Consider the following 12,661-nt stretch of genomic DNA (forward strand, 5'->3'; position numbering starts at 1 on the left):
AACTGAAGCTGTTCACTTTTAAAGCTATCTTTTACCTTTAGTCTGCCTGGGAATCACATTGCCAACATGATGGTCAGGATCTTTACAAACACAGATAAAATCGCTGTCACGCCATCGCGCGCAACACAAGGAGGACTTTCGCATACCTTTGTGAACCCTCTCATCCACCTGGCCGTTTGCGCGTTGCCATTTGTGGGATCTTGCTGTGCTCAAATTGGCTGCTGCGTTTCCTGTATCCGACACTATGTGTCGAAACGGTGAAGCGCTTTGGAGCGTGCTCGGGTTGAGAAGGTGCTGTACAAATGCAGGATCATCCACTCATTCCTCAGCGAGACCATTGAACTGGAGCTGTCAGCAGGAAAGCGATGTCGTGCTCACTCAGGTAGCCTGCTTCACAAATCCCAGTGCTCAGTCCTGTTGGCATAGAAACCGTCCCCATTTATATCGTGAAGTGGACTTAAAACAACTGCACATGCAAAATTGCCGTTTGTGATTATTGAATCGGAATCCCGACCTGCTTTGTTGGTTGAGGAAGGTCTAAACCTGACGGCGGCAGCAAAACCGATGCAGATTTAGCATCTCCAGGGACAGGAGCCGTCCCTATTGGGGAGTAGACCTCAGGCTCACCCTCAGCAAGGGGGCACTTGGCATTTATATTGGAAGTTCAGGTGTCCTGGAAAGCTACCTACACTGACGCTCTGGACGACCAGTTGGAGTCTCTCAGGGGTTTGGTGCCAATGCAGCTGATGGTGGTGAGCAGAAGAGGCTCTGGGTGCTGCAGGGCCACTGAGGCTGAGATCAGTAGGCTTTTTTTTTTTGGCAATGGCATCAAGGTATTTGGAACAAAGGCAGGTAAATGGAGTTGCAATAGTTATCAGTCATGATCTAATAGTTGAATGCTCGGGGCTGAATTCACTGGATATGGATGTCCCTGGCAGCTAAGGCCGGCATTTATTGCTCATGCCTTAATTTCCTTTAAGAAGTTGGTAGTGAGCCACCATTTCAAACTGCTGCTGTCTGTGGGGCAGGCAGTTTGCAGGGTTCTGGCTTAGCTATTGATGAAGGAATGATGATACGGTGCCAAGTCAGGATAGTGTGTGACTTGGAGGGGAATGTGCATGTGCTGATGTTGGACTGCATCTGCTGTCCACGTCCTTCTAGGAAGTTGTGGGTTTGGAAGGTGCTGTCAAAGAAGTCGTGGTGAGTTGCTGCAGTGCATCTTGTAGACAGTACACACTGCAGCTACTGTGCGCCCCCGGTGAAAGGAGTGAATTTTTAAGGTGATGAATGGGGTGATGATCAAACAGGCTGCTTTGTCCTGGATGGTACTGAGATTTTTGGGTATTGCTGGAGCTGCATGCATCCAGGCAAGTGGAGTGTATCCCATCACACTCTTGGCTTGTGCCTTGTAGATGGTGGACAAGCTGTGGGGAGTTAAGAGATGCCACAGAATTCATAGCCTCTGACATTTCCTTGTAACCACAGTATTTATAATGGCTGGTTTAGCTAAGTTCCTGGTTAATGGTAACCCCCAGGGTGGTGATGATGGGGGAGTCAATGATGGTAATGCGCTGGAATGTTAGGGGGAGGTGAGTAGGTTTTCTTCTGTTGGAGTTAGTCACTGCATGACACCTGGGTGGTATGACTGCTCCGAGACTCATTGTAAGTGAAGACATGATAAGAATTCTAAAAGAATTTCACTGGGGGTATTTTTTTATTTTCACTGCCTGGGCAATAACTGGCAAAGTTGTTGGCCCGCTCATTATAGAACCCTGCTGATGCTCATCCTATTGATTTCAGGGTTAAAATTCCCCTCCACGCCTCTCTGTTGGTTGAATGGTGAGGGTAAGTCCATTGTATTCTTGGTGACGATCTTGGCAATGGATGAACATTGTTTTCTGCGTCCAGTCCCAACAAGTTCGTTGAGCTTGATCACCACTACTTTCCAGACTTTAATCTTCATCTGCGTTTGGCACTCGTGTTATAACAGAATATTAAGATTGCCGTCCATTTGGATTTGAACCAGGTGCACCATTTTGAATGCATCGCCAAACATTTCTCGGATGTAAATCTGGGTACCGTAAGTCCAGCTTTTAAAAGGAGTCGGTTAAGAAGGATGTTGCAGGTAAATACCCAGCCCGAGTCCTCTGTATTTCACTCTTCAGCCCCCATTTTTGGCATTCATATCCAGCATACGATCATGTGCTTTTTGTCTGATTACGCTCTTGTGAACTGCTTTGGGATGTTTTACACTCTTAAAGGTGCTATATAGAACCATAGAACACTACAGCACGGAAAACAGACCATTCGGCCCTTCTAGTCTGTGCCGAAATATTATTCCGCTAGTCCCATTGACCTGCACCTAGTCCATAACCCTCCAGACCTCTCCCATCCATGTATCTATCCAATTTATTCTTAAAACCTAAGAGTGAGCCCGCATTTACCACGTCAGATGGTAGCTCGTTCCACAATCTCACCACTCTCTGAGTGAAGAACTTCCCCCTAAACCTTTCCCCTTTCACCTTAAAGCCATGTCCATATAAATGCAAGCGATTGTTACATTCCCTACACGCCGGTGCACCGATTATTGCCTTTGTGTAGAGGCTCCTAAGGGAATGGATCATGACCCGAATGGGTTCGCAGCTTCCTCTTCGAAAATAAATCTCCAAAACACAGCGAACGGCAAGGAAGAAAAACCTCATCCACCACCCGCACGCATTGCATTTGTTCAAATTACTCAAACACACTCAATCATGAATTCTGCACAGCATTTCACATTTCAATTAGGGAATAACCTTGAAAAAAATCTCCTAATTGATTATATGTGCCAACATTTTTCCATGGTTCTTAACAGACTTTGATGTCTCTTGGTTGAGTGACAATCCTATAACAATTGATTTTTTTTTCCCTTTTTTGTGTCCAAATGTCTGACTGTGCAAAATTCTGAAACCGTTTCTGAAGGATATGGTGTACATATAGAGTGTTTTAGTCTATAGTGATGCCCTCCAAGGAATGACATTACATCCATCACAGAAAATTTCAAACCCTGTGTTCACATATTTACCTAATAAGAAGCCATTATGATGTTAATATAATATTTTCTTTAAGCTCCTTTTGACTTATTTTCCTAGGGAAGAATTTTCCCCCCCATCGGTGGGGAAGTGCAGGAGCGGGTGCGTGCAGACGCGCCCCCGATCGGGGGCTAGCCGCCATTTTACTTGGGCGGGCCAATTAAGGCCTGCCCAGCGTGACGTCCTCCAGGAGGTGCTAAGCGCTCCCTGGGATTCCCTCAGCCGGGAGTGCACTCTTTTGCGCATGCGCGCGCATAAGCACACTCGTCTCCCTGAGGCTAAGTGCTGCCTCAGGGAGATCGGCGCCAAATTTAAAAATGGTAAAGGTGCAAAAACACTGTCACATGAGTTGGGACATGTCCATCACCTTAAATCATACACTTATTAAGTTTTTAAAAACCCCCATGAAATCTCATCCCGCCGGTGGATGAGGTTTCGTGCTTTTTCTGAAGCTCCCGGCCTGCCCGCCAACCCTAAGGCTGGACGGGCAGGTCCATTAATGAGGTTAATGACTTTGTCAATGACCTCAATAGGCTGGTGACAGGTCAGGTCGGGGTCGGGGGGCGCGCGGCTGACTCAGTTGCGCCCCCACCGACCTGAAAACAGAAATGACGCGGGGTGACGTCGGGAGTTCCGCCACGCGACAGTGAACAGGCCCTGCCCTCCTGCTCACCAACCTAAAGATCCTGCCCTTAATCCCTAATATCTGGTAAAACAATAGGATTATGGATAAGTACAGATGGAGATGAAAGAGGGATATGTGGAATATTACACAGAGTTTACAGTACACAAATGGGCCATTTGGCCCATCTGGTCTGTGCTGAGCCTCTTTCCACCCTACTTCATCTAGCCCCATCAACATATGTTTCTATTCCTTTCACCCTCATATACGTATCTAGCTTCCCCTTAAATGCATCTACGCAATTTTCCTCAACTGCTCTTTGTAGTACCAAGTTGCACATTCCCACCTCTCTCTGTGTAAAGAAGGTTCTCCTGAATTCCCTTATGTCACCACTGAACCTTCGGTAAATGATGAGACCTGAACCACTGCGATATCAAGTTATTACAGGTTATTACATTACTATTAATACAACTTTCCTAAGGAGCAGGAAATGGATTGACTTGCATTCGTGATAGAGCAGATTATGAGAGGATTAAGCTTGATAGGTCGTTGATGAATATCAATGATTATACACCAGTTGTGCTCGGTTAAACACCTTCACAACTCTTTTGTCAAATGGCTCTTTCTTAATGAAGCTGATCACTACTGAACAGTCTGCTGACCTGTTCATAAGGTTTTGTTTCAATGGTGAAAGCTAATTTGGACAGCTGGCTGAGGGAGGTTTGTGACCTGTACACTGGTGGTGGCAGAACTGAATTAATAAATAGAGAATAAACACAGAAAATGCTGGAAATGCTCAGCAGGTCTGGCAGCGTCTGCGGAGAGAGAAACAGAGTTAACGTTTCAGGCCTTTGGCCTTTCATCAGAACTGGAAAACGTTCGAGATGTCCCATCAGAGAGAAGAACAGAAATCCTTCAAGGTGGGCATCTCTGGCAGGGAAGTGGCAGTGAACTAGACACGAATACAAAAGCAAAATACCGTGGATGCTCGTAATCTAAAACAGAAAGCGTTGCAAATACTCATTAGGTCAGGCAGCATCTGTGGAGGGCAATACAGGGTTAACGATGACCTACAGAGTTTTTTTTGTTCGGATTTCCAGCATCTGCCGAATTTTGCTTTTGTCATAAACGGGGGACGATGCTGTGACACGAGACTTAATCGGGAGAAGTTCTGAAATGCACTGACAGGTGTGTTTTGATATTTTCACACGTTTGACCTGGAAGAGATTTGTTTCATTTTATGTTATTGCAGCGAGGGGATACTCAGCCGAGAGAGGGTTAACTCCCAAAGAATATTGGCGGGAATGGTTCCCTGGTGAGATTCCATATGGAACAGCCAATAATCCTGGAAAAGAGTCAGCAGGTCAGGTAGCACCTGTTGGGAGGGGGACCAAGTTAACGTTTCAGGTTGATGAACCTTCAGAACTGGAAGATGTTAGAGATAGACAGCTTTGGTACACGTGTGAGGCCAGAGGAAAGGAACAAAAGGGAAGATCTGTGATACTTCTGTTATCATCATTATGGGCCTTGAGGCCATCCATAATTATTGCTGGAGGCAAGGCTGTTAGTACACTTTACCTTTGATTGAACATTATACTAACTATGTACAACACAGACTTAGCGCGAGGCTCCACATTGAACTATCTCTCAGCACATTCTGCCGTCGTGTGATGTTGCATCGCACATGACGTAGACTGTATTTACGTATTTAACATTAACCCTTCACACCACCACGTGGTGGAGGGCAGGAGAGATTACGTGACAAAAGGAGTGATGGTGCAGAGAGACAAAATAGGGGTCCAGAGGAGATGTAAATGGTTCCAGCAGAGAAGGAGGGGAGCATTGGAAAATCTAGCAAAGAGAATGTACCCACAGCTCAGAAATATGGCGGATGAGGGGGCGGAACAACCCCCAGTGTTACAGGTTCCCAAGGAACAGCCCACACCACTTCCACTCCCATTGCAGGAGGCTGGTTACTAAAAGAGTTACTTTATTCTTCACGTCGGAAAATAACTGCAAGGCTACATTGCTGAAATACAGAGATAAAAGAAAAATACTGCGGATTCTGGAAATCTGAAATAAGAACAGGAAATGCTGGGAAAAACTCAGCTGGTCTGGCAGCATCGGTGGAGCGCGACGCAGAGTTAATGTTTCGAGTCCGTGTGGCTCATCCTCAGAGCTCTGAAGAAGAGTCATACGGACTCAAAACGTCGACTCTGTAACTCTCTCCACCGATGCCGCCAGACCAGCTGAGTTTTTCCCAGCATTTCCTGTTCTTATTATTGCAGGAATACTGTTTCAGTTGGGGGTTAAGCACTGAACATATTGATGCAAGCAGTGGTGTACCTGGAAAATTAAAATGGATTACATTCACGCTACAGGGTTTTGCTTGGAGCTGGCTGTTATGCAACGACCTTCCACTTCATTAAACTCCCTTACGTGTGATTCATAACCAAATGTACATTAGTATTAATGGAATTTTTCAGTGGTCTTCTCATAAATTATTGAACACTCTCAAAGAAGCAGGACTTACATAAAAGACGCAGTCCTTGTTTACAGCTCTGCTGATTGGGCTTTCCTAATAGGTGCCCTTTGAACTTTCCCTCCGCAACGAATCTAATGCAACCCCTTGCCCTCACTCCCGCTATTGGGTAATGTCCTTTCATCTGAGCAGGGTCGGTCATTCTGATCGTCATCCATGGAGGTGCTACCTAATCGGACGCTGTGGGAAACTAACTTCGATTGCACACCGTTCCAACTATTTATCTAATTTTATTGCTGTGCAGCATCAACAGTCTGCATTTATATAGCACCTTTGACATCGCAAAACACCCCCAAGGTGCTCTGCAGGAGCATTATCAAACAAAATTAGATGCCGAGCCACAGAAGGAGATGTTCGGGTGGAAGGCCAAAAGCTTGGTCAAAGAGGTAGATATTAAGGAAGGTTTTAAAAAAGGAAAGAGGGGCAGAAAGCCAGGGAGGCTTAAGGAGGGACTTCCAGAGCTCAGGGCCTGGGCTGCTGAAGGCATGGCCCCTCAAAAATCAGGGATGCACAAGAGGCCGGAATTGGAAGATCACAGCACAGACGGTTGTGGGGCTGGGGGAGGTTACAGGGGCAAGGCCAAAGAGGGGTTTGAAAACAAGGATGCCTGTTATATAATAGAAATAGAAAATGCTGGAAACACTCAGCTGGTCTGGCAGCGTCTATGAAAAGAAAACAGAATTATATTTCAGGTCAGTCAGAGCTTTTATATGGCTTTTAAATCTTGCTACTTATTCAGTGCATGAATTGAACATTTGCTGAATATTTACCCAGAGCCCAACACTAAATTAAGTGGCACAATAAGTAGTGTAGATCTGAGCAAAAAATTGCAAAGGGACATTGATCGATTAAGTGAGTGAGCAGATGGAACTCATACTGTGTGTGTTATAATGTTATAAAGGCACCAATCACTCACAAGGGATTGTGGAAACACGTTGTGGGTTCATTTATTAATTCTAGACATATCTGAACATATATACATGGATAAGTGTGCTAACTGGGGTTGAGATAAAGATCGGCCATGATCTAATTGAATGGCACAGCAGGCTCGAGGGACTGAATGACCTCCTCCTGTTCTATCCAACAGACCAATGCAAAAAGCAAACAAAACTACCAGGCTGCTAAGCTTTCTATTAGCTGTTGACCTAAAAGAAATCTGACATTGTAGACAAGGACAGACAAAGACAAACACATAGTCTCTGGAACACAATGAGCACCACCTGTGGAAAACCACCTGTCCAAGTTAAATAATATTCCGTTTCGGAGTTTTCCGTTCATTCCTCACAAGGGCAGAGAGCGGGGCAGTGCAAAAAGAAATATAAGTTTGCCCAGGAGTTTCGTGTCTTGCTTATTTGTCCCGGGAGATATGTTTTCAGCTGAGTGTCTTTACACATGGTGAAACTCAGCCAACATTTTTAAGAGTAGCCAAACCAAGCGACATCAGACATCTGCACAGAATTTCTATGTGCTTGACAGGGAATGCACCCAATCTTGTCTTTATTTACTGTCCACAAGTATGGCTTAAATCGTTGAGTAGCAAACAGGTACAGGAAGCCTATCCCACTAACTGGCTCAAAGATGCACAGGCCAATTGTACAATGACTGCAAACTCCCTGCCCCTGGCTTACTACCTCAGCCCAAATTGGGAATCCCACCTGGGGAACACCTTGGTTTATAGCTCTTTCTCAAATAGGGGGCAATGCCTTTACTGTCTCACGCATCAAACCAGCTTGGAGTCCTGATGAAAGGCCATCGGCCTGAAACCTCAACTCTTGTTTCTTTCTGCACACACACACACTGCCAGGCCCACTGAGAATTTCCAGCTTCTGCTGCCTTCATTAAAAAGGACGGGGGCTTGGGCCGGGTTTGAACGATTGGAAGGGCTTCTGCTATGCCGCAGCTTCAAGTGTGAGAGAATAAGTCAAACTTAAGAATGACTGGCAGTATTTTTACTGGCACAGATGACATTTTGCAAATATATTAACGACTAGAAAACTGGCTCTCAGATCTATAAAGTTAATTTCATCTTCAGGTTATAAATTGACTATTGTCGTAATTGCTGCCTCTATCTCTCTCTCTCTCTCTCTCTTCAAAGGTCACTGCTTACCACAGCTTTGATTTTGTATGCCGTTCTGTTTTTGCAGGAGCTGAACCCGTGCAGATGGACAAAGTGTGCGGGCGCCTGACCGACCAAGAGCGACTCCTTTGCAGCCTCGAGCCCCCATGCTGGAGCCTCAGGAGGGGGTTTTGAATCAGACCCATCTGCCCGAAGTGGGCGTGTGGGCGTGTGGCGGGTGGGGGGGGAAAGTGGCGGGTGGCGGAAGGGGGAAGCAAGAGGAACCCCCCCGAAACAAAAGGATGCTCGCAGGGAAGCTGCGTCCAGGATTTGAGAACAAATTGGGAACTGCGTCAGCCGACCCACGTCCAAACCAGCACTTCAGCTACCTGATATGAGCCCTCTGTCACTCAGCTCCCCAGGGCCCTCCTGAACAATTTAACTGAGGGAGGAAGATATCAAAATACTCGGCTACGACTGTCTTGCCTGAATATAAGATTACAGCCTGCTGAGAAGATTGTACCTCAGAAGACGGAAATTTGGACGGGCGAATTACCTCTCCAGGCGGACGAGTGTGGGCAGAGTGGGGTGGGTGGGTGGGTGGGTGGGGGGGGGTGGGGTGGGGGGGAGGGGTGGAAGGGTTGGGAAGGGTGTTCCTCCTCTTCTTGATAAGGAATGTAAGTAGCTCTTCAGAAGCAGCGAGGATAACAGCTCCCTTATGAACGATCACCTTGGGAACTCAAGGCTCTTTTTAATTCCCTTTCATATTGCGAGGAAACACCAAACCGATGAAGCACAAGTTGTGAGGAAAATAGTTGACCCGGCAACTGAATAATCACATGGCCGTACCAGTCCTAGCGTGGATTACAAAAACTTCCTCCCTTTGTATTTTTTTTTTTGAAAAGCTGTTGATTGAGATAATATTTTATTTTTTTTACCCGCCGTCCTGAATTACAAAAGCACTTAAAAAAAAAGGTTATGAGTTGGGAATGGCCAGATTAGCGATAAAGATACAGCGGTATTTCCGACGGAAGCCAGTCCGATTTTTCACCTTCATTATCATTTACCTCATGGCCGGCAGCTTGATGTTTCTGCACTCAGGGTTCGTGCGGGACAGCACTTTAACGGGCGGGGCCTCGTATCCGGGTGACGGGACGGCCAACGGTGGCCTGGGTGGCTCCGTGGGGGCTGGGGGACTCCAGAAGTTTGCCTTCCTGCCCTTCGCCAGGGGTTACAGGGAAGTGCCGGAGAAGGAGCCTCAGGCGTTGCCGCGGAGATACGGCCCCCCCTGGCTGAAACCGGTCTCGCAAGACGCCGCGGACAAACTGAGATCCGGGGAGCACGTGGGGCTCTGGAGCAGGGCCCTGAAGGGGAAAATGTCGAGAGACCAGGACGAGAACAAAGGTAGGTCAGGTCCATTCGTACGTTCGCATTGTTGACAATTGCTGCTGTTTCTTATGTCATTCGTTGTCCGCCCTCCAACGTGAGGACTGGAAATCTAATCCTCTGACCCTACATCTGAAGCGTTTGCCAAGAGATCTTGCGTTACACAAGCAGAGAAGGCTGGTGATGTTTATTTATCTCCATAGCAACGGTTAGCTTACAAAAAAAAACATTGAGATTACAAAGTCTTAAGTGATAATATTCAAATTAATCAATTTTTGAAACGGGGCTAACCATCCGGTCTCAAGTTGCCTGGGGACACTTTGAAAAATTACCAATGCAAATCATTTACTAGGGCTGGATTGACCTTATAAATCAATCCTAGGTGAATGAGGCTTGTTATTAGTATTCCGTCCTGCTTCAGTTTGACTGAGGTATTTTACCCTCTATTTTGAACCATTTCTCATGATGACACTGTGACAGAAGCAGACCTACATGTGCGGCAAATGGGAGCATAGCTGTAGTGAACTTTTTTCTGAGGCACCCTCAGTAGGTAGATGCTGGATCCTCATCACCAGTTTGTTGTGAGAGGCGGCCGAGTTGGTCCTATTGATAGAGTTGAATGTCTCAGCTCCACAACTTCAGATGGTTTGTCAGGAACCTCCTTTTCCGGAGTTGCCTGAACATCAGGTGCTTCGATGGGCACCTGCAGTTCTGGATCCTCAACCCTTACAGGAACATCAGACATGCCTGTTATGAGTTGAGTTCCCTCAACAGGAAACGCTGACCCGGTTGTGAACACTGGTGGAATCATTGCTTGGTGATTTGTCTCTCTCTGCCTTAGATGATCCACCTGCCTCCATATGACCTGGCCTTCCACCTCCATGTGGTAAGGTAGAGGTCCAGTCACTGCTCTTATTTCACCCGGTAACCACTTTGGTCCTTCTCCAAATCTCTTCACATTTACCGTCTCTCCCACGGTAAATTTCCTCTCACGACCATGCCAGTCATGTCTAGTTTTCTGACTCCTTCCCACCTTCCCCTCTAAATTCGGCATTATTAAGATGAATCTTGTCCTGAAACGGCATTTTAACAATAACTCCACAGGTGTGACAGCTGTTGTTGTGTGAGGGGTGGTCCTATAATTGAAAAGAAAGCGTGCTAGCTTGGTTGCTAAGAAATCGCCAGTTAGCTTCTTCATGCCGGCCTTGAATGTTTGAACCGCCCTTCCGGCCAGTCCATTTGAGGAAGGGTGGGACGGTGAAGTTTTTACATGAGTGATACCGTTAAGGCTGATAAATCGTTGAAACTCAGCGCTAGTAAATGCTGTGCTATTACCAGAAACGACTACTTCTGGTAGTCTGTTAATGGCAAAACCTTGACATACCTTCTCAATTGTAGCAGTCGACATTGGTGACTTCATCTCATATATGTCCATCCATTTTGAGTGGGTATTGACAATGAGCAGAAACATTGTTCCCATGAAAGGTCCCACATAGTCAATGTGTAGCCAAACCCAATGGTATTCCTGGCCACTCCCAAGGGTGTAACAGAGCTGTTGAAGGCAACTTTCGCAGTTTCTGATATTGCACACAATTCGTCACTAAACTCCCTATTTCATCATCCATCCCAGGCCACCATAGATAGCTGTGAGCTGTGGTCTTCATTCGGGATATTCCTGGATGTGTGCTGTGTAGTTCAATTAAAAGTGACTCCCTTCCCTTTGGGGGTACTATTACTCGTGCTCCCCACAATAAGATGCCATCCTGGCTGGTTATTTCATGTCTTCTGTTGAAGTATGGTTTCATTTCATCAGATAAAGGCTCTTGTGACCAACCGCGAAGCACTTGTTCTCGTACTTGAGATAGGACTGGGTCTTGACTTGTCCAGTCTCTGATCTGTCAAGCGCATACCACCAAAAAATTTCAGAAATTTAACAATAAAACAAGTTCCTGTGGAACTATCATTTTCTTATAAAGGCAAACTACTAAGTGCATCGGCATTCGCGATATGACTGTGTGGCCTATATATGAAACTATACACGTATGATGCCAGGATTAAAGCCTTATTTGTGTTTCTGTGTCTTCTTTCTATGTGCCTTCTTCTTTCTAGCACTGACTTTAATCTCGGCCTTCATTTCAGCTTCAATTTTGGCCAGAGTACACTTAGATGCCAGCTCGACTTGAGTGAGCTCAGTGGTTGGGTCTCCAAAATTTCATTATCTGTCTGCTTCGTGGAAAATTCTGTGACTTTTGTCTCCAAAGTCACTTTGGCTGCAGTTAGCTGATTGTTCAGCTCGTCCATCTCTTTTTTTGTATTTGTTTACTGTCTCCTGGAAAATTGAACATTGTTGTGTCTTCCCTGCCAACTTATCCTTCAGTTTATTCAGGGAAGGGCTGAATTATTTCTGTTTCTCTTCATACTTTTCCAGTGGTATAAACTTTGACCTGAGGGAATCGTGTAGTGTGCAAAGGTCTTTCAGCAGGTTTTCTTTTTCCCTTCGCAGGTCGCTCACCTCATCTCGAACCCCAGTCATCAAGCAGGGTCTCTTCGAGTTGCTTCTGCTGCTCTTTCAGGTTTTGGCTTAAGACAACCTCCATTTCTTCAGGTTGTTGAGTCCTTACGCACTCCTTTTCCAAAACAGGAACGCTTCCAGCTTCCTTTTAGAATCACTGTGGCCACTCAAGGCCGATTTCCCTTCGCCAGTTTCGCCCGAGAAGGCTTGGTCCTCTGCCTGTCAATACCAACACTGGTAGCTTTGCCGATTGCCTTCCATAATGGACAGTTACTCTGCTTATGCCTCTGACTTGGATGTCTTCACCCGTGTATGTTTTTAATTGGGCAGTTGTTTCTTCTAAATTTAATTGATGTTCCCCGTTATTCAGATATCTGAAGGTATGTTCCCCAATTACTATAGTGGAAGCTCCTGTGTCCACTTCCATTCTAACAGGTCTACCATTTACTTTCACTGTTACAAATATTGGTTC

The 12,661-nt window shown here is 46.0% G+C and overlaps 1 protein-coding gene across 1 annotated transcript in view; it reads left to right on the forward strand.

The window, feature by feature from the left end:
* The first annotated feature begins 8,953 nt into the window (after positions 1-8,953).
* Positions 8,954-12,661, forward strand: part of wscd2 (WSC domain containing 2) — a 289,995-nt gene continuing 286,287 nt past the window's right edge. Inside the window, exon 1 of the mRNA XM_078554462.1 lies at positions 8,954-9,695. Within this exon, the coding sequence (XP_078410588.1) occupies positions 9,281-9,695 (415 nt within the window). The 5' untranslated portion in view covers positions 8,954-9,280. The remainder of the gene's footprint in view (positions 9,696-12,661) is intronic.

Source organism: Cetorhinus maximus, chromosome 12, assembly GCF_964194155.1.
Source record: "Cetorhinus maximus chromosome 12, sCetMax3.hap1.1, whole genome shotgun sequence".
Classification (NCBI taxonomy): Eukaryota; Metazoa; Chordata; class Chondrichthyes; order Lamniformes; family Cetorhinidae; genus Cetorhinus; species Cetorhinus maximus.